The sequence below is a fragment of the Tamandua tetradactyla genome, chromosome X, assembly GCF_023851605.1.
Source record: "Tamandua tetradactyla isolate mTamTet1 chromosome X, mTamTet1.pri, whole genome shotgun sequence".
Lineage (NCBI taxonomy): Eukaryota > Metazoa > Chordata > Mammalia > Pilosa > Myrmecophagidae > Tamandua > Tamandua tetradactyla.
The window spans coordinates 168,885,499-168,908,776 of record NC_135353.1 but is presented as its reverse complement, the minus strand read 5'-3'; the positions used below and the strand labels follow the sequence as shown (position 1 = coordinate 168,908,776).

The window sequence follows — 23,278 nt, the reverse complement described above, 5'->3', positions numbered from 1 at the left end:
TTGCTGGGGTCAGCCCACAGTGGAATCTGCACCAGTGGGGTAGCAGACAGCTGCATGCTCAAAGATAGCGCTTGTAAACAGAAAGAAAGCCTTCTTTTAGAGATCCTGGCAACTCTGCCGAAGGATACAAGACCTATCAGCATCACTTCTGAAGAAACAAAGACTTTCTCGGGTTTAAGATGCAGGGGAAACATAATCTTTGAGGATATGAGAGAGCGGTATGTCATGGTCTGGTTCATGTGTCAACTTGGCCAAGTGGTGGTACCTGTTTCTCTGGTTGGGCAAGTGCTGGCCTGTCTGTTGCAATGAGGTCATTTCACAGAATTAAATCATAATCATGTCAGCTGCATCCACAGCTGATTCCATTTGTCATCAGCCAAGGGGAGTGTCTTCTGCAATGAGTGATGCTTAATCTAATCACTGGAAGCCTTTTAAGGAGGATTCAGAAGAGACAGGCTCTCTTTCTGCTTCGGTTGGCGAGCCTCTCCTGTGGAGTTTGTCCAGACCCTCCATCGGAATCTTTGGCTTCACAGCCTGCCCTGAGGATTTCAGAGTCTGCATTCCCACGGTCATGTGAAACACTTTTAAAAATTTTATATTTGCGAGTGTTCCCTGTTGATTCTGTTTCTCTAGAGAACCCTAACTAATACAGTATCTTAAAAATAAAATCAACCTGGAGCTGCTTCTGCTCCTGTCCTTTAGTACTGAGGCAAAGGAGAAGACCACGTACTGCAGCTAGGGGCCTGGAAGGCCCCTCCTACCACGCCGGCGGCACAGGGGCCTGTCCTGGAGAACCACAGGGGGAGCTCGCCCACATCCCTGAGTGAGAAGCAGTGGGCATGAGGGCTGCAGGTGCCAGGAGCCCCTCCTGCATACACAGAAGTGCTCAGGCAGAGGCAGGTAAGCTTGCCTACGAGCTAAGGGTGACATGTCCTTTGTCCTTGGTAAAGGATGGGCTAAGGGTATTAGTGATGAGGCATCAGGTGCAGGTTACTGTGAGTAATAGCCACAGACTTCATAGGTAAATCTAAGGGAGGCCTCCCTCTAGATATTCCTGAAGGGGCAACTGCACAGTTGGCACAGATGTCCCTAGTCTGCCAAGGGGAGGCTAAAGATGCTTTGGAGAGTCTAAATCATTCAAGAGTGCTTCCCACAGAACCCCTGGGATAACTATCTCTCCCCTCATTTAAGGAACATGCACAAACAATAATTCATACTTTTCTTCAAGAAAACAGGACTTTAACAGATCCCTGCAACTTATTAAGAAAATCCCATGCTGCTCGTAACTTTCCAAAACAGTTCTTTTTCCTCAAAAATTGGTGACATTCTCTTTATCTCAGCTTTCCCTTATTCCCTGTCTCTTCTGCTCTGCTCACCTAAAACCATGCATAGATTCTTCCTGCCATTCAAAACAGTGGAAGTGAAGGAGGAAGGGGTGCAGGCCTGTGCTCAGGGTGAAACCAGAAGGCAAAACAGCGGGTGGGGAGATGGGGATAAAGGAATAGAAGACAGCAGCAAGCTGGAAAGCATGAGGGAGTGGGGCAAGATGAAGAGAGGCATTAATCAAACACCACATTCAAGATCAGGAGACAAATCTGGTCTAAAATACCAGGACTGGGCCTTTTCTGAATATGTCTGCCCTTTGGTACAGATAATTCAGTGTGTTTCAGGTTGTACATCTCCCAAAGTTATCGGTGGGGCCACTTTACAATTTCTCAATTACTTTCCTAAATGTAACAAGCGTTACTGTTACATAAATGAAATGGAATCTGTTTCCAAATGAGAAAACAGATGCTTACTGAGCTTCCACTGCAGGACTGAAAACCAAGCCTTGTTCACGCGGATCCCTTAAACCCTCCATTTCTGCATGCGGCCACCTCACTGATTCTGGGTGCTCTCCATGGACAGCAGGGGTACTCAAAGCGGCCCTGGACCAGCAGCCTCAGCAGCTCCTGGGAGCTCATTAGAAATGAAGATTCTCAGGCCCACTGCAGACCCACTGAACCATATCCCCAGGAGTGGGCCCAGCAGTCTGCGTTTTCACCAGCTCTCCAGGAATTCTGGAGATAGCAAGTCTGGGAAGCCCCGGAAGAACCCACAGTTTCACTAGCCTTTGTGCCAATTACCTGACAAAGCAAACATCTTGCTATCACCAAGGTCACAACAATAAGCAGTACAGAGCCCAGTGTCGCTAAGCACTGCCTGTTTGCCAGGTTCTAGAAGAAACAGACGCTCTCACAAACCTCTGTGGTGGGGTCTCGCATTAGTCTTCTGATGGGCAGCTGGTGGGCTCAGGCAGCGAGTTGTCCAAGACTATATAGGAAGGGGAGAGAGTGTTGGCCTGTCTTCTCTCTCCCAAGCTCCTCCTCTCTACCACCCCATAAGCCCTTCTCTTCCCTTAACAGCTGTTAGCCAACGCCTGCATTTCATCTCCTGAAGCCTATGCATCTTCATTTCACCACTTTATGGAACGGGTTTCACATCTCGTCTGTTTAATCCCATCTCATGGGAAGGCTAGTCCCCTATAAATATATGGGGAATCTTACAGTGGTATGTTCATATGGTACTCCCTGAATTCTGAACTGCCCAGTTGAGGAGATTAAGTGCAGTGATTACCAGATTACAGGCTGTCAGTAAGGTGTCACCAAGGGTGGGTTCTCTGGAAGATTTCCCCAAAACTTCAAGACAGAGCTCATTCAAGCTGGGGGATAAGAGGACTCCAGGTTGGGTGAGAGTCTTACAGGCAGCTGCAGCTCACAAACACCACCCACATTACTTTCTACAGAGAACCTATCCCAGAAAGAGATCATGTCTGTGACAATCTTACAACAAAATTCTCTACAAACCCTACTCTCTGCAACCCACCTAGCGGAATAGACACAGGCAGAGCACAAAGCACAGTCTGGCCAGACCTGTAACTGAAAAAGCAGAAGAAACATGTGCTTTCACTCTTATACTGTCAAGTCCCTTGAGAGATTGGACAAAAAGTAGAGTCTGGGAACCCTAAAGAACTAATCTCTCTTTGAGGAGAAATCAATGACGTGAGCATTTGAATACAATATGCCCATCGTGCATCTTGATGAAAATGGATAAGGCACACGCAGGCAGCTGCTCTTTAAAAACCTCTCTCCCACCCTGAGAGGACTGTCACCGTGTCTCAATTACATTAGCATGCTGGGTCTTGTGTGGACGCAGTGAGGATGGGCACTTGCTGAAACAGGAATTATGTTATCAGCTACTTCCCCTCACTCTAAGAAATGGTTTTTTGTGTGTGTGGGTAACACAGAAACCCTACCCACGGGAGGGAGGCAAAGTGAAAAGACCAAAAGCACAGGCTCAGGAGTCAGAGACCTGGATTCACAGGTCAGCTCTGCCACTTCCTAACCGGGGCACTCTGCGAGAGAAAACTTAGCTTTGGAACTGGTGCAGCAGGGATAATCGTCCCCATCCTCTAATGCTGCCTGGGGATGAAAGATGATATCACGAATAGACTGTCCAGATGAGGTCTGAAGCAAAAGCAAGGGGTAAGTGCTGCTTGTGACAGACGTGGGTTATGAAGGTATTGGAGGGGAGGGGTGTATAAATGTACAAAGAAGAGCCAATCAATGAAAAGGCACATAAAGAGACAACAGAAAGGAATCCCTTTAGGGGGCCTGCCCCAGGCTGTGCTGGGCTCTTCCCCCAGCAAAGGTCAGTCATACGCTCCACCCCCCACAGCCTCCTAGCTCAAAGCAGGTTCCTCTCCTCTCTCGCTTTTAATTACGGGAGGTGGGTTTGAAGGAATACTTTAAGAAAACAATGGGAACGTGCCCTGGTTTACACTGAGTGACAGGTTGTTTCACCCACACAGAAGAGTGAGGGCCTCAGGGAGCAAATAGCCACAGGGAGGGGGCCAGGTGGGTGGGCACAAGGGGGGCTCTGACTTTAAAGTTGGGGACAGACAATAACAGGGTTGGTTCTATTCTGAGGCCTTCTTCACTACTCTGCTATGGGTCAGATCTCTCCTGAAGCCACAAGAAGGGTAGATGATGGGATAAAGAACTATTAATTCAAATTTACAACTTCAAAAAAAGCTATGGATCCTTAAGTAAAGATGAACAAAGGAGTCTAAGTTCCGCAGATATGGGAATTAAAATAGTGTTTTACACTAATTTGCACACGAATCTCAAGTACAGGATACAGATCAGAGAGTCCAGGAAGGGTGCTGAATAATATTACCATACACATAAACACCGTTCAGCTCTCTTTATAATCACACTTTAGCAGTAAAAAAAGGCTTAAAAATTTTTTTCTTGTCATATATATTTATTATGTACCAGTTTCCTAGTTTCTTTCCTTCCCACTTTTACTACCTAGCTTTTTCACAGCACAATCTCAGAAAGTGCTGTCATGATTAAACTAAAGGACACTTTCTTCTAGAAGGCAGCAGGTATTTTCTGGAATAGCACACCTATTTCCCACTTTGTTTCAACTGTACTTCATCTACAAGAGACATCCTGCTGCAGCTTTCTTTGTTTCACTAGTACTAACTATCCTGAGCAACACTGTTTTATTTTCCTGGTTGCCCAAACAAATGCCATGCAATAGGGTAGCTTAGCAACAGGAATTTGTTGGCTCACGGTTTCAGAGGCTAGAAAGCTTGCTCCCTCCTGGAGTCAGTACCTTCTGGTTGGCTAGAAATTTGGGGGGTTCCTTAATTTTTCTGTCACATACAATGCACATGGTGGAATCTTCTCCTTTCTCTTCCGGGTTCCACTGACTTCCAGCTTCTAGATGCTCTCTTTGGCTTATCAAATTTCCTTTGCTTATAAGGACTTCAGCCATACTGGATTCACTCATTTTGGGTACACCTTAACTAACCATACCTTCACAGGTCCTATTTGACAAATGGTTTCACACACACAGGACCAGGATTGGGATCTGAACATGGTTTTTGTAGAGGGCATGATTCAATCCCCAACAAATATTATAGGGTGGGTAGCCACAAAGCAATCATCCCTTTTTGCAATTTGGAATGATTTGTACAGGCTGCTTCGACATAGCCTGCACACCCAGATTCAGACTCTAATCACCCACTTCTAAACTAAAGTGTACTTAGAAGGCACAATGTGAGAGAGTGCATTATAGAGTACAGAATTCCCACTCATTGTGCAGCCCACAGAAAGGAGCACTAATGAATAGAGATAAAGTACATTCAGTGACTTTCTCCAGAAAGAATGCTCGCAAGGGATTAGTACTAAAAGAGTCACATTATCATTTTGTACATATGTCCCTTTCCAGTCAAAATCACTTTCAATATTTGAATAGAGCTTAACAAACCAAAGAGTAAATAAAATAAAAGCTAAAAAAAAAAAAAAAAAGGTCTAATCCAAAGGCAGCATTTAACGCAAGAATTATTAAACATTTTTACTTTAGTTTTTTTTGTTTGTTTGTTTTGGAACATCTTCAAGCAAGGTTTGGAAACACTTAAAAAATAATCTTGTTATTTCAAGCAAGATTTTGAAACACTTAAAAAAATAATCTTGTTATCTTGTACCATAGCACATATGTAAAGTCCTTTATACATGCAAGTTTTTTAGTTTATTATCCAATAACCAATTCAAATATTTAGTCTTTCTAAATTGTGTAAACTTATTTTTAAAAAAGATGAAGAATTATGATTCTGTAACACTGCTTTTTTTTAAATCTTTGAGCAATGGTTCTTAACTGGGGTAATTCTGCTCCTCTGAGGACAAAAAGATTTGGTTTGTAAATCTTTTATTCTACTATCTGGTTTAAAAGACAACTGCATAAAGCAATAATTTAGGTCTGGGTTGATGAGCACACAATGTCTAGAGATGTAATTGGTATGACAATAAGGACAAGGAAGGGAAGAGAAGGGAACTATAGATGAACAAAGTTTTTACATACTATTTAAATTAAATTAGTATTATGCAAAGTAGACTGATACACATTAACATGTTAATTGCAATTCCCAGTACAACCACTAAGAAAATAATGAAAACTATATAGTAAAAGCAGACAAGAGAATTTAGATGGTACCCTAGAAAATAACCAGTTAATGTAAAAGAAGGCAGTAACAGAGGAGTAACAGAACAAAAAAGATAAGACACTGTTCTGGCATGAAATGCTTACGTACCCCAGAAAACCCATGTTTTAACCCTGATCCATCTTGTAGAGGCAGCCATTTCTTTTAATCCCTATTCAGCACTGTAGGTTGGAAACTTGATAAGATTATCTCCATGGAGATGTGGTATGCCCAGTTGTGGGTATGACCCTTTGAAAAGAGAGATTTTTTTACTCCACCCATTCCAGGTGGGTCATGATTAGTTTACTGGAATCCTTTAAAAGAGGAAAACATTTTGCAGAAAGCTAGAGAGCCATGAGATCCCAAAGAGCAAGAGCCCATGCAGCCAGAGGCTTTTGGAGATGAAGAAGGAAAAGGTCCCTATGCTAACAGATGTTGCCATGTTCACCAACTGTCTTTACAGCTGAGAGAGAAACCCTGAACTTCATCAGCCTTTCTTGAGTGAAGGTAACCTCTTGTTGGTGCTTTAATTTGGACATTTTTAAAGACTTGCTTTAACTGGGGCATCTTCACAACTTTAGCATTGTAAACTTGCAACCTAATAAATTCCCCCTGTTAATAGCCGTTCTGTTTCTGGTATATCGCATTCCAGTAGCTAGCAAACTAAAACAGACATACAGAAAGGAAACAGAAAAAAAGCTAGACATAAATTCTAATTTACTAATTACATTAAATGTAAGTAAGTTAAACATTCTAATTCAAAGGTGGAGGTTGAGTCTTCCGGGAAGATGGTCAACCAGAATAGCTCAAGATTAGCCCTGCTCCACGGAAAAGTTAGAGAAGGGACAGGAAGGCGATTGAGGTGGCAATTCGGGAGTGTGGCTGACCTGGGAGAGCATTCTGCACCACACAGGGCAGCCCTGGTTGCAGAGACTGAGGAACGGAGAGGTACAAAGCTGGAGCTTGGGGTGGAGGAGCAAAGACATGGAGCGGGCGGAAATGCACGGACAGGAGCAAAAGACTAGGAAGGAAGCCAGGCGACATTCCTTGGGCACACTACCCTCACCAGCATAGCCTCATGACCGGCAACTCACCCTACAACCCACACACCTGAACCCCGTCACACACTCCCATTCTCTGCACTCCAGATGTGCCCACCCCACCAGCCCCGAGTGCACATACCTGCCCAACACCCTCACCCCAAGTGCATCCCAACTCACCTCTCCTGCATACCTCCCGAGCACTACCTCCTCCTCCCTGTTCTCTGCAGGCTATCGCCAGCTCATGCAGGTTGCGAGCACTAACCTCCATATCTAGGCTTCCCCCATCCCCCTTGCACAGTATTGCACAGTATTGCACAGTATTGCACAGTCTCACCCTGCCTTCCCTGAACTCAGCACATCCTTTTACAGCACGCCCAGGCCCACGCATTTGCACAGGCCCCCAATCACATCATTCAGTTCTGGGAACCGCACTTTATAGCAGTCCAGAACCGCGCATACACACAGACCTCAGCCTCACTTCCCAGCTCTGAGAGAGTACTGACCTGCACAACCACTTCATATCTGCCCCCAATCTATGAAGGCATAACGTCGATTGCTGCCACAGTTCTACACATGCGCACAAATGACCCTGTGCCTTAGACCAGTGCACACCAGTGTTACACCCCATAGATCGGTGCACGCGCACAGCTATATCCTCCCTGGTCATTGGGCGCCCACGTTCACCACCATCAGCGTAACATCCCCAGCCTGTACCCATACCTGTCCTGAAATAAATCACTGAGAACTCCACTCCATGCCCTGCTCCCAGCTGTACAACCATCCCACAAACACAAGGCCTTAGACTACCAAAAGAAATCAACTCCCAAAGTAAATCAATCAAGATTTTTACATGCCACGAAGACAGGAGATCACTAAGCATATCACAATGCAGAAAGATATAGCCCTGCCTAATGACCAAATTAAAATACCAGAGGAAAGACAGACATTGGAAGAACTAATCGAAGATGTTCATACAACTGTACTTAATAAAATAAGTGGGATACCAAATGACATAAAGGAGATCAAGAACAGTAGAAGAGCACAAAATTCCTCAAAAAAAAAAGATGAATTTGAAAGAATAAATAGAAAAACACTGGAAATTACAGGGATTAAAGACTCTGTTGGCCAAATAAAAAACATACTAGAGGCACACAACACCAGATTTGAAGAGACAAAACAAAGAATAAGTGATAGAGAGGACAGGAGAATTGACATTGAAGACTCAAAACAGCAAATAGCAAAAAAGATGGAAAAAACTGAGTGGGAACGCAGGGAAATGATAGACAAAGCTGAGAGTGCAAATATGAGAATCATTAGTGTCCCAGAAGGAGAAGAGAGGAGTAAAGGCTAAGAAGAATAGCTGAGGATATAATGGGGGAAAACTTCCCAACCCTCATAAAGAACACAAATATACAAGTCAAAGAAGCCCAAAGAACTCCAAACAGAATAAACCCAAATAAGCCTTACCCAAGGCACATACTAATCAGTCTGTCAAATGTTGAAAAGAAGCAGAAAATCCTGAAAGTGGCAAGAGAAAAACAATCTACTACATACAAGAGAAATCAAATAAGACTAAATTCAGACTACTCAACTAGAACCCTGGAGGCAAGAAGTCAGTGGTATGATATATTCAAGATTCTGAAGGAGAAAGACTTCCAGCCAAGAATTCTGTACCCAGCCAAGTTGTCCTTCAAAATTGAGGGAGAGATTAAAATTTTCACAGACAAAGAAGTCCTGAAAGAATCTGTCAACAAGAGACTGGACCTACAAGAAATACTAAAAGGAATTCTTCTGGCTAAAAAAAAAAAAAAGACAGGAGAGGGAGGTCTGGAGGAGGGCACAGAATTGAAGAGCACCAGTAAGGGTAATTTAAAGACTACAAAGAGAAAGAGGGAAAAGAATATAAAGATCTGACAAATAAAATAAGAAAGATAAGATGGTGGAATCAAGAAACAACTTTTCAGAAATAACTTTGAATGTTAACGGACTAAATTTACTAAATAAAAGGTACAGATTGGCAGAATGGATTAAGAAACATAATTCAGTTATATGCTGCTTAGAAGAGACTCATCTTAGACACAAAGATACAAACAGATTGAAAGTGAAAGGATGGAAAAAGATTTTCCACACAAGTGGTAACTGAAACTAGTATAGCAGGAGTAGCTATACTAACATTGGACAAAATAGACTTTGAATGTAAAGACATCATAAGAGACAAAGAAGGACGCTATATACTACTTAAAGGGTCAATTCACCAAGAAGATAGAACAATCATAAATGTTTATTCTCCCAATCAAGGAACTTAAAGTACATGAGACATACATTGGCAAAGCAAAAGGGAGCGATAGATGTTTCAACAATAATAGTAGGAGATTTCAATACACCACGCTCCTCTATAGACAGAACAGACAGAAGTTAAACGAGGAAATAGAGAAGTTAAATAATTTGATAAATGAATTAGCCCTAACAGAAATATATAGCCCTAACAGAAATATATAGGTGATTGCACCCCAAAGCAAAAGGCCATACATTTTTCTCTAGTGCTCATGAAACATTCTCCAGGATAGATCATACGCTGGAGTACAAAACAGGTATTTATAAACTTAAAAATACTGAAATTATTCAAAGTACTTTCTCTGGTCACAACAGGATGAAGCTGGATATCAATAACCACCAATGAACAAGAACATTCACAAATATATGGAGACTAAATAACACACTCTTAAACAACCAGTGGGTCAATGAAGAAATTGGTAGAGAAATCAGTAGCTATCTGGAGATGAATGAAAATGAGAACACAACTTATCAGAACTTATGGGATGTGGCAAAGATGGTACAAAGAGGAAAATTTGTCTGTATTAAAAAACAAGAAAGAGTGGTTCAGTGGTAGAATGCTCCCTTTTCATGCGGGTTCAATTCCTGGACCATGTACTGCACCACGACCCTCCCCCCCCAAAAAAGCAAAAATTGAGGACTTAACAGCAAACCTGAAAGAACTTGAGAAAGTACAGCAAACTAACCCCAAAGCAAATAGGAAAAGAGAAGTATCAAAGATTAAAGCACAGATAAATGAATGGGAGAACAAAAGAACAATAGAAAGAATCAATAAAACCAAAAGTTGGTTCTTTGAGAAAATCAATAAAATTGATGGGCCATGTTCTAGTTTGCTAGCTGCTGGAATGCAATATACCAGGAACAAAATAGCTTTTTAAAAGGGGAATTTAATAAGTTGCAGGTTTACAGTTCTAAGGCCGAGAAAATGTCCCAATTAAAACAAGTCTATAAAATGTCCAATCAAAGCATTCAGAGAAAGATACCTTGGTTCAAGAAGGCCAATGGAAGTTCAGGGTTTCTCTCTCAAGTGAGAAGGCACATGGCGAACACAGTCAGGGTTTCTCTCTCAGCTGGAAGGGCACATGGCCAAAATGGTGTCATCTGCTAGCTTTCTCTCCTGGCTTCCTGTTACATGAAGCTCTTCGGGAGGTGTTTTCTTTCTTCATCTCCAAAATTCACAGGCTGGTAGATTCTGCTTCTCATGGCTATGTCATTCTCTGCTCTCTCAGAGATCTCCCATTCTCCAAAATGTTTCCTCTTTTATAGGACTCCAGTAAACCAATCAAGACCCACCGAAATGGGTAGAGACACATCTCCCCTAATTCAGCTTAACAACCACTCTTGATTAAATCACATCTCCAGGGAGATGATCTAATAACAGTCTCAAACATACAGCACTGAATAGGGATTAGAAGAAATGGCTGCCTTTACGAAATGGGATTAGGATTAAAACATGGCTTTTCTAGGGTACATACATCATTTCAAACCAGCACAGGCCACCAGCAAGACTGACAATGAAAAAAAGAGAGAAGATGCAAATAAACAAAATTAGAAATGAGAAGGGGTGCATTGTCACAGACCCTGAACAAAAAAGAAATCATAAGAGGAACTATACGCCAACAAACTAGACAACTTAGATGAAATGGACAAATTCCTGAGACACACAAAAAAGCTAAACTAATTTAGGAAGAAACAGAAGATCTCAACAAACCAATCAAAAGTAAAGAAATTCAATAAATCATCAAAAATCTTCCTACAAAGAAAAGCTCAGGGCCAGATGGCTTCACAGGGGAATATTATAAAACATTCCAGGAAGAACTAACACCAATCCTGCTCAAACCTTTCCAAAAAATTGAGGAAAAAGGAACTCTACCTAACTCATTTTATGAAGCTGATATCATTTTAATACCAAAGCCAGGTAAAGATGCTGTAAGAAAGGAAAACTATAGGCAATTCTACCTAATGAACACAGATGCAAAAACTCTCAATAAAATATTAGCAAATCGAATCCAACAGCACATTAAAAGAGTTATACACCATGACCAAGTGGGGTTTATACCAGGAATGCAAGGATAGTTCAACACAAAAAAATAAGTTAATGTAATACAGCACATTAACAAATCAAAAGGGAAAAATCATACGATCATCTCGATTGATGCTGAAAAAGCATTCAACAAAATTCAGCATCCTTTTCTGATAAAAAACACTCCAGAAGATAGGAATCAAAGGTAACTACCTCAATATGATAAAGGGAACATATGAAAAACCAACAGCCAGCATCGTATTCAATGGAGAGAGATTGAAAGCCTTCCGCCTAAGATCAGGTATAAGACAAGGTTGCCCACTGCCACCACTATTATTCAATACTGTGCTAGTAGTTTTAGCTAGAGCAATCAGGCAGGACAAAGAAATAGAAGACATTCAAATTGGAAAGGAAGAAGTAAAACTCTCATTATTTACAGATGATATGATAGTATATTTGGAAAATCCTTAGAAATCTACAGCAAAGTTACCTGAGCTAATGAATAAATTCAGCAAGGTGGCAGGTTATAAAATTAATGTGCAAAAATCAATAACATTTCTATACACAATGACCTAGCTGAGGCATCAGTTAAGGAAAAAATTCCATTCAAAATAGCAACTAAAAGAATCAAGTACTTAGAAATAAACTTAATACAGATGTAAAGGACTTGTACACAGAAAACTACATAACACTGCTAAAAGAAATCAAAGGAGATCTAAACAGGTAGAAAGACATTCCCTGCTCATGGATAGGAAGGCTAAATATATTTAAGATGTCAATTCTCCCCAAATTGATATACAGATTCAATACAGGATCAATCAAAATTCCAACAACTTACTTTGAAGATTTGGAAAAGCTAACTACCAAACTCATCTGGAAGGAAAAGAGACCCCGAGTAGCTAAAAGTATACTAAGAAAGAAGAACAAAGTGGGAGGAGTAATACTCCCTGACTTTAAAAACCTACTATAAAGCCACAGTGGTCAAAACAGCATGGTACTGACACAAAGACAGAAGCATGGACCCATGGAATCAAATTGAGAGTGCAGAAATAGACCACAAATTGACAGTCAACTGATTTTTGACACGGCCCTCAAGTCCTCTGAACTGGAACAAAATAGTGTTTTCAATAATTGGGCATGGAAGAACTAGATATCAATAGCCAAGAAAATGAAAGTGGACCCCTATCTTACACCCCATATAAAAATTAACTCAAAATGGATCAAACACCTAAATAGAAGAACTAGCACCATAAAGCTTCTAGAAGAAAATGTAGGGAAACATCTTCAAGACCTAGTAATAGGAGGTAGCTTCCTAAACTTTACACCCAAAGCAAACGCAACAAAAGAAAAAACAGATAAATGGGAACACCTCAAAATCAAATGCTTCTGCACATCAAAAGACTGTATCTAATAGGTGAAGAGGCAGCCAACTCAATGGGACAAAATATTTGGAAATCACACATCAGACAAAGGTTTGATTTCTTGTATATACAAAGAAATCATACAATTCAACAACAAAAGAACAAAAACCCAATTATAAAATGGGCTATGTCAGGTGCAGATGAGACAGAGGTCACACATGCTCACTGCAGAGATATAGAAAAGCTGTCTCTGTGGGAAAAGGCACCTGATGTCCTGAAAAGACTAAAGCATTACAAAGCAGTTTGAGCCTGGGGCAGAAGGAGGCCTTGGGAAACATATAACTTTTGACTCATACAGTCACAATGAAGCAGATAGTTCAGCTCATGCTGCCTCCTCCCCCATTCTTTAGTTATATTTTTGACTTTATCTCCTAGCCCTATAAAATAAACAGTGCTGAACCTCTCTGGGTCTTTGAGTCTCCATTCGAGCTCAGGGTCCCATCTGGTCCCAGCTTTAACTATATCTTTGTCTCTTGTGTTTCTTTCTCAATTTCTTGTCGCTTCCTTCAGTCCTGACACTAAGCTGTGCTGGATGCAGCAGGCTAAAGATATGAATAGGCAATTTTCTGAAGAGCAAATACTGATGGCTCAAAAACACATGAAGAGATGCTCATTTTTACCAGCTATAAAGGAAATGCAGATCAAGACTACAATGAGATACCACCTCACACCTATAAAGAAACAGGAAATTATAAACGTTGGAGAGAATGTGGAGAAACTGGGATACTTATGCACTCCTGGTGGGAATGTATAATGGCGCATCCATTATGGAAGGCTGTCTGGCTGTTTCTTGGGAAACTAAATATTGAATTGCCTATGACCCCAGCAATAGCACTACTTCGTATGTACCCAGAAGAGCTGAAAGCAACGACACAAATAGCATTTGCACACCGACGTTCATAGCAGCATCATTCACAATTGCCAAAAGATGGAAACAAATCCAATGCCCATCAACAGACGAGTGAATCAACAAAATGTAGCATAAATATACGATGGAATATCATGCAGCAGTAAGACAAAATGACATTCTGAAGCACATGACAAAATGGATGAGACTTGAGCACATAATGCTGAGCAAAATTAGCTAGACACAAAAGGATAGATACAGTGTGATTCCACTTTTATGACCAGCATAAAGGCATAATCAGAGGCTTAATACAGAATATAGGGGACTTAGAGATACACAGAAGCTACAGATGGGTGAACCGTTAGCTCATGAGGTTGAACTCCAATGTAAGGGAATAGACAGGAAGGAAGGTGATTCTCTAGTGGGTCTAGAAACAATATTACCATATTGAAGATAAACAAGATTGAAAAGGTTGTATAGACCTATGCATCCCACTGATTTACACTAGAAATATGAATGAGTTCTTGGAAGAATTACTTCAAAGATCCGATTCTTGTATAAAGAGTATTCAAGTCCAAGGTACGGGGGGGGAAAACTATTATCACATACTATGAGCTATGTTCAAAAGGAAACCATCAGCACGACCACAGCAACAGCAAAGGTAAATAACTCTTGAGAGACAAGAGTTAAGAGGAGGTTTAGATTTCCTATTTTGCAAGGGTGTTTATTGTTTTTCTTTTTGGGGGGAACAATGAAATTATCTAAAATTGAGAATCCTGATGGACTGTGAACTTTGGGCCCGCTGCATGATGCCCAATGAATGCAGGTGGCTGAAGGATGCACTGATAGAGAAGTAGATTGGCGAACAATGGTGTATACTTATGAACGAAGGTTGTGCTGCTACAAAAAGGAACAATGTTGTGAGGTATACAATGATGTGAATGAACATGTAGGACATTTGGTGAGACAAAGTAAGCCAGGAACAAAAAAAAACAACAACGGTATGGTCACCTTTAGAAATGCTTATAAGAAAACAGGGGCCTAGATTGTAAGCTTTTAGAGCAGACACATTAAGTCTGGAGTGGTGATTATTATTTCTGGATTTTGAGAGGCTGTTTTTTGGTATATGATCTGATATTTCGAGATAGGAATGAAGCTGAACAGGTTGGGGTTAAAGTAATTCAGAACATAGGGGTAAGGAAGTTAGTGTCCATATTTTAGAACCACATGTACTCTTTGAGACCAAAGGAAGAAAGATTTATTTCATCCGGAACTGAAATTTTCTGTACTGCATATCTAATTCAAAAGTATCTGTATAGTTGATTTGAACAATTGAAACACAGGAAGCACAGACTAAGAAAGAGGTCCTTTAATCCAGTATAGATTATTGTAATGCCTGCAAACATCCTAGCATATATTACGCAGATAATCAAAAAGTACTGGCAAAGTCCCCTGAGGGAGGGCAGAAAGAATATGGAACTATTAAACCTTACCATCAGGGGCCCTGATACTGTGTCAGACTTTAGGAATACTCAAATCAATAGGCCATGCCCTCAATCATGAGGCTTACTCTTGTGAAGCTTACGTAGGTAGTGGAGAAGCTTAGACTACCTATAGGCATGCCTAAGAGTTACTTCTGGAGGACCTCTGTTGTTGCTCAGATGTGGCCTCAGTCTCTCTAAACCCATCTCTGCAGATGAAATCAATGCCCTCCTCCCTATGTAGGACATGACATCCAGGGGTGAAAGTCTCCCTTGTGACGTGGGAAATGATTCCCAGGGCTGAATCCAGACCTGGCACCATGGGATCAACAATTACACCTGGCCAAAAGGGGGAGGAGAAGTGTAAGTAATAAATTATCAGTGGCAGAGAGAGTTTAAGTGGAGTCGGGCTACTCTGAAGGTTGCTCTTACACAAGCTTCAGATAGACTTTGCAACCTATTATAACCTGCCAACCCCCAACCAGGACCATTCCAGCCAATCCTAAACAACACCTAGGGCATATGTAAGATTCCACAAGAGTTTCAGGTACTAGAGTAACTTTCCAGAAACCTACAACCTCCAGATGGGTCCCTGGTCCAGATAAGTCCTGAAACCTAGCCCATCCTCTTCCAAACATCAGATAGTTCCATCTCCTTACCCCATATTAGCAACAGACCCTTCCAGTATCAAAATTTAGAATTGCCGTAGCCCAAACAACCTTAAAGAGAGTTATGGAAAGATCAAAGGTGATGGTGGAATTATACATGGAAGATAGGACTTAACAAATGAATATGAACGCTGAGTCATTAAATTGATATCTCTTTTAGTCTCCAGTATTCTAGAGCAGCTAGAAGTAAAAACCTAAACTTGTGCAATTGTAACCCATGACAAAGTCTGAAATATGTACTACCCCTAATTGTGGTGCTGTGCTTTGAAATTCATTGCTTTTTTGTATATATGTTATTGTTCACAAAAAAAGGACAAAAAAGTCAATTGTGATGATAAAAAAGTATTTAAGCCTTCTAGCCTCCTGTATTCTGGAACAGTTCAAAGGAAAAATCTGAGAGGATCATATGGTAGCCCATGAGAAACTCTGGGATCTGTCCTATAAGCACTTGTTGAAGAGCGCTTTGAAAACAACTGCCTTTTGATTTCTTTGCTTTGTATATATGTTATACTATACAATAAAAAAAGTTAAAAAAAAAAAAAAGGTGGAGGTTGGCAGAATGGATGAGGAAAAAAACAAACACGATCCAACCCTGTGCTCTCTATAAGAGAACACACTTTATATTGAAATGCATGAAAAGGTTGTAAATAAAAGGATGGAAAAGGCTAACTATGTAAATACTAATCAAAAGAGAACTCATGGTGCAATACCTATATGAGAAAAACTGGACTTTAAGACAATTTGTTTTCTAGAAGAAAAGAAGGATAATTTACAATAATAAAAAGGTAAATTCATCATGAGACATAATAATTACAAATATGAACCCAGTAACAGAGCCCCAAACTACATGAGGGAAAACAGACAATTAAAAAATAGTCACTGAAGACCTCAATAACCCATTTTCAATAATGGGTAGAACAACTAGACTAAAGATCAGCAAGAAAAAAAAAGATTTAAAAAAAGAAAAAGATCAGCAAGAAAACAAAAGACCTGAACACTGTAAGCCAACTAGACTAAACAGATATCTAAAGAACACTCCACCCAACAAGAAGAGACACACTTTCTTCTCAAATATACATGGAATATTCTCCAGGATAGCCCATATGCTAAGTCATAAAATAAGTCTCAAATAAATTTAAAAGGACTGAAATCATAAAAAATGTTCCCTTTCAACAATGGAATTAGAAATTAATAACAAAAGAAAATGTGGGAAATTCACAAGTGTGGACATTAAACAACCCACTTTAGGGCAATTGATAGTTCAAGGAAAAAATCACAAGAGAAATCAGAAATACTGTGAGACAAATGAAAACAAACAAACAAACAAAACCAGAACATATCAGAACTTATGGGATATAGTGAAAGAATTGCTTAGAGAGAAATTTCTCATATTAAAAAAAGATGGAAAGAGAGATGAAATGTTACTGAAGATAGGGGGCCATGAGTCAAGGAATGCAGGAGCCTGTAGAGAATCAGAAACAGGAATCAAGACCCTTTTATAAAGAACACGTTTGCATATTATAAATGTTTATATATCTCAGATTTTTTTAAAATTCTACCTAATATTTCTCAAATGAACCAAAAAAGGCAGCAAAATGATTTTTACAGAGTATACCTCTGCAGCATATAATTTTAGAAGTGAAATGTGAGGTAGAGTTTTTCTTGACAAAGGGCAGCACAGCTTGCTGTAGCAGCTAGTTCACTGTACCAAGTCACCCATCCAAGGGGCACTGTGGGGTTAATGGGTCAGAAATACCCACCCATTCTCTCCAGAAGCTACTGACCTATAGTCCTCAGCTCCAAGCCCCTGGGCAGTGACAGCCAGGGAGATTGCCAGCTCTTTGAAGAGGCAGGAACTCAGCCAACACAGTTAAGGACTTGCTCTGTGTTCATTTTCCAGCATATGTCAGTGGTATGGCTGTGTAAGGTTTTGCTGTAATTCAGGCAGACAAAATGCATGAAGGATATCAAGAACTCAGTCAAGATATCTTATCTGCCATCCCTACGACAACTTTATGGACCTAGGGAGTAAATGAAGGCATGCAGAATTCTTGTCAAGTTCATAGGTTATTAAATTTAGGTGGAAAGACATTTAAATTTTTTAAGAAATGCAAAATCCAATCAACTGATCCACCATGGGCAGGAAATGGAAGTACCTGGCAGGGTAACTGTTGTCCTGAATGGACTGGAATCTCTCAACCTCCAAAACATGTAGAGAAATGTTGAAAAGCAAGACCACGGAATAAAACTTTTTGTGCTACTTACTATTTTATTACTTGCCCTTTTTTAATTGAATTAGTCATTTAAGGTGACAATGCTGTAAACAAAGTTTTAAGTGCCTGTCTGAACTACATATTTACTCTCCCAATTTAGGGCAACTTTATTGGATCTCCACTAGAACATTAACCAGAATCTGATGGTCATCATTTTCATAAATTTCACTTTTTTAACTTAAACGATTATTGACTACTCAGAAAGGTTTGATTAGTTAATGCAGACAGCTTTAGTACTCAACAAGGAAATACAATATACTATTTTTATAAATCTGGTTTCATAAGTATAAAAGTATTTGGGTTTATAAAAAAAACTAGTAAGTGAAATCAAATTGTTATATTCTCCTAACAGTGACTGTTAAAATTCATTAGATTTATAAATGAAATAAAGCTGAGAAAATGGAAAAAGCAGAAATTAAAAGGTTAAGGAGTAGCTAAGTCCTTGAATATTTAACATTCATAAGTTATTTACGTATGCTTAAAACCAAAGCGTGCAGCATACAGTTAGGTCCTCAGAGAACATGAGGACACACATTACTGATCAGCACTTCTGAGACCACACCCTTTGTGTGTACAGCTATATTAGAATGGTGGTGAGCAGGTGCTGGAATCCAGGGCCCCGTCAGGGTGAGACTGTGCTCCTGGCATTCCAAGTCCATACTCAGAATAGAGTTCCCCACAATGAGTAAGAGGTGGACAGGACATTTGGAAATAAAGCAGCTCTGCAGAAAATGAGAAAGGTTTTCTGAAGGTGGGTCTAACCACAATTAATAACATTTTTATCTGGGGAAATACATTGCAAGTATCCAAGGATTGACCCTCCATTTACAATCTTGTGCGATGGGAATGAATGACAGTGTGGATCAAATTCAGATAGCCATCTAAAGCACAAGAAGGCCTAAGATGATCATTCCATGAATAACCAAGAATTAATATATACTTTTTACATCATAAATACCCAGCCCAAACCCCTGGTCTCTCTTTTCTGTGACTGGTAACTGTTTATTAAGTATAACTGCATTCAAATGCTGCTGGACTATGAGCTCCCACAGGTGAAATTCCAAGTTAAATACAGTCCTGAAGTGGAAAGACAAGACAGAGAGAGCCCTTGGCCTTCGGCTATTCTGACAGCCAGTGCTTTGGACATAATTAGAGAATACAAGGATATGGAAAAGAGGTGCCAAGACATAATTAGCTATGTCCCATCGTCATTTAATAGCACTCAAGGATCTTAGCATGCACGCCAATCAATATTCCTTGTTCTTTTACTGTTCTAAGGGCTGATGAGTCAACTGTCAACAGAACAGACTGAAATCCAGGTCTCAGTGGATGGTATACTCTAGGATCCAATGTTTTGGTCAGAGTTTGCTCTGGGCTCCAAGACAGTAAGGCAAAGCTCTTCTGTGCTTTTGGAGCACTATAAGCATTCCTCCTTCACCACGTCCCGTCAAGAAAACAGGAATCAGATGCAAAAACCATGACCCACAATGCTACCTCTCTGAGAAGTCCTTTTTATTTATTTATGACATTTTTGAATTACAACCTAGGCTCTTGTCTAGGAAATCATTTCCTTCCTTATTCCAGGATTTTGACCTTTTAAAGATCCCGTCTCCGGGCAGGACACCCAGGTGAAGACAACAAGGGTGTTACCATGACCTCAGTTTTGAAGCCAGGAACATCAACTATGAGAAACTCACAGCGCAGAGCATACACTGATTGGACAGATGTTCACTGGGAAGAGAAACTAGTTTGGGTATAAAACTGTGCAGTATAAATTGAAGCAAAGAACACCATCCAATAAATGCTTATTTTAAAGTTTATACTGGGCATGGTGAGCCAACACCAACATTTATTCTAAAGTACTTTCTTTTCTCAAACCCCTTCTCTGGAAAACAAACTCCTCTGTTTAGAAGCCATCAAGCATAATAAACTCCATGTGACTGGTGGAGCTGGGTCAACAACTTCCCCTGATGTTTGCAGTCAAGCTGGAACTAGAAGGGAGAGAGTGGAGTGAGGAGGCTGAATTCAACACTGTGAATTCCCCCCATTCCGAGGTGAACAAAAACAGAATCTAAGACAGTAGCCTTGATACAGGGATCAGAGAGGAATCAGAGGCCTGACCAGAAGCTGGTAGGGTGGGGGTGGGGAGGTGGTAATAAAGGACCTGGAGCCCGATCCATTTATACTGATGTAGCACATTTTCCTCCTAGCTTCCAAATAGATTTCTTTTTCTCGATTTCCATGCCAGAAAAAAGCCACAAAACATGTTGTGCATAAGGCACGACTGCTAAATTTTCAGATACTTCTTAATTATTCAATGCTCTGTGTGTGTGTGTGTGTGTGTGTGTGTGTGTGTGTGTGTGTGTGTGTGTTATATACTCAGGGTGGGGACTCTACAATGTAAGTTGCATGTCTTCTGAGTACTGTTGATTGAACTCAGTTCTCCTTATATAGTAACAGCATGAAGTGTTTTGTCTGTCTTATATGGAAAATCGTGGTGACTCCCATCCATGAGGTCAACCTAAAAGGTGCCTAGACTTTCATGCATATCAAATAATCATGTCCAAACGTCCAAAATGGAACTCATCACTGTTCAAAAAACCTTGCCACTTCCTCTAGGCTCTGCTTCAGAGCAAGCCATCACTGTTACCCCAAGTCAGATGGGTCTTGGTTGTCTCCTTTCCCTCAGTCCCTCCATCCCAGCTCTCAGTCCAACAGACTCTGAGTGAGGCTTTTTCTCTTCCTTTCATGCCAATCCTTTGGGTCCTTCCTTATAGTGGAGTGAATGGTGGGTACCAAAAGATATGTCTATGTCTTAACCCTAGAACATGTGAATGTGACCTTTGTGGGAAAAAGGTCTTGGCAGATAGAATTAGAGTGAAGGATCTCAAGATGAAGTCATCCTAGATTATCCAGATAAGTCTGAAATCCAATAACAAGTGTCTTTATAAGACACAGTAGGGAGAAGAGAATGTGACAATGGAGGCAGCGGCTAGAGTAACATGTCTACAAACCAAGGAAAACCAAAGATTGCCAACAAGTACCAGACGCTCAGAGAGTGGCATGGAAATGGATTCACCGTCAGAGCCTTCAGAGAGAACATGGTCCTGATGACACATTGATTTTGGACTTCTGGCTTCCACAACTGTGACACAATAAATAGCTGTTGTCTTAGGCGACCAAGTTTGAGATGATCTGTAATGGAAGCCCGAGAAAACTAATATAGTCTGTATCTTCCACCTGGACAACTGCAATAACCTTCTAATTAAGCTTTTTTTTTTTTTTAACTCATCCACATCCTCAGAAATGTCTTTCTAAAGCTCCTATGTTCTTTCCCTCTGCATACAAACTTTGAAGACCATACAATGGCTATACAATAAAATCTAGATTCCAGTGCGGTACAAGTTGCTCACCACAACTTGTCCCCAGATCACATTTCTACCTTCCACTCCACCACTTACCACAGGACATGCACTTACACACAGGTCACCTTGGCCCGAAACCCCTGATTTTTTGTTTGTACTTTATGTTTGCACATGGCGTCCTCCCAGCTTTGAAGGCTCTCTGTCCTCCCCCCTTCTCCACCTAACAAACTGCTACAACTTTAGCACATAGCTCAGGAATTCTCTGGTCTGTGAGACACATCCGACTGACCCATTTCCTTTTCCTTGCTTCCAAGGAAACTTAGTCATCTCCAGCAGATAAGCAACAATGATGCAGCAGGATAGAAAAAGTCTACCTCCCCAAAGCACATCCTTTGAGGTCCCAATAGAGGTCTCCTTGCACAAGAATGGTAGTGGACTCATCCCCCTCTCCCTCCACACATGTTACTGTAGCCGGCATTTGGTGGACATGCCATAAAAGCGATAAAACGAATTCAAGAGTTGAACAAATGTCACCAACATGTCTACCTCTCCTTAAGAACCCAGTGGAACCATAGGACCATACCTTCATTTGATTCCTTTTGAACTTAAAGCCCTTTCCCTAAACAAGTTTTCAACAGCAAAAAGAGCCATCTATCCTCAGCCATCTGAATGGATCCACCTAAACTGCTGGGCACATTAAGCCACTTGAATTGCTTGTGATGGTTATAATGGTTGGCTACCAGCATTGGTCAAATGACCCAGTGGGAGATGTTAAAATGCTCTATCAGGCTGCTCTCCAACAAGCAAAGTCAGCACAACTGGTTTAACAAGATGGCTGCTGAGATATGGCTAGAGCTTTCAGAAAGGAACAAGTCTATCCAGGCACACCTTCCACTATGACCACATAAGCAAACAGAAAAAACAATAGAGGGTAGAAGGCATCGTATTTTTCGCAGATAAGGCTGGAGATCCCCAAGATCTTTCTCTTGAAAGTATTTAAGGATCAGTTTATGACAAAATTCTTCTGATGCAAAGAATCTAGGAACATAAACTGGAAAAAAAGCTGACGTGAAGACTATCTCTCACCAACCCCTTTTCATCAAAATACACCTGGGTCCTAGGAATCTGTTTGCAAAGTCATCTATCTGAGCACCGAAATTCAACCATTGCTACTAATCTTTCTGGAAGTAACAGCTCTTGAAAACAGCTGAATTTTGTGAATTTTTGCACCTTTCCCTGAATTTGTGAGAAGAGGCATGAGCTGTTAGTTATCATGGTCACCACCTCTGAAGTTAGGTCACTTAACCTCACAGAGCCTGAGTTTTCCCATATGTGAAATGGGTGACAATAATAATAACCATGTGTCCTTGGACTGCTGTGAGAGTTTAAATGAGACAACACATGTAAAGCACTTGGAATAGTACTAGGCACATGGAAAAGGTTCTCGATATTAATTGCTATTAGACCAGGAAAATGGTCAAATCTAAAGAAAGGCAAGGATGGCTGCAATAACATGTAAATGGCTTTGAAATATTTAAGAAGACGCAAGTACTCGGAATGTTTAGACAGAAGATGGGGAAAGGAATGGAAGATAACTGCAGGCTTCTGACCTAGACAGCCCATGGTGTCACACTGGCTTACTACATAGGAATGCAGAAGAAAAGAGCTGGCAGGCATTGTAAGCTCAGTGTTTGGGGCTGCCCATGGCCATTAGTTTAGGAATACCAGGTGGTGTCTGTGAAATGCAGATTGGGACTCAAGAAGCAATTCCATCAAGGGGGGGTCAAGAGTTCAC

At 40.8% G+C, this 23,278-nt stretch overlaps 1 protein-coding gene across 7 annotated transcripts in view; it reads right to left on the bottom strand.

The window, feature by feature from the left end:
* The window catches only part of PUDP (pseudouridine 5'-phosphatase), a 575,274-nt gene that overhangs the window by 541,417 nt on the left and 10,579 nt on the right, over nucleotides 1-23,278 (bottom strand). The window contains exons 2-4 of one of the 7 annotated variants that reach the window (XM_077145314.1): nucleotides 14,033-14,039; nucleotides 3,422-3,457; nucleotides 840-846 (exon numbers count right to left, since the gene is read on the bottom strand). The exons of the other annotated variants lie outside the window; for them this stretch is intronic. Of the exons in view, the coding sequence (XP_077001429.1) occupies nucleotides 840-846; nucleotides 3,422-3,457; nucleotides 14,033-14,039 (50 nt within the window). The remainder of the gene's footprint in view (nucleotides 1-839; nucleotides 847-3,421; nucleotides 3,458-14,032; nucleotides 14,040-23,278) is intronic. 7 annotated transcript variants of the gene reach the window in all.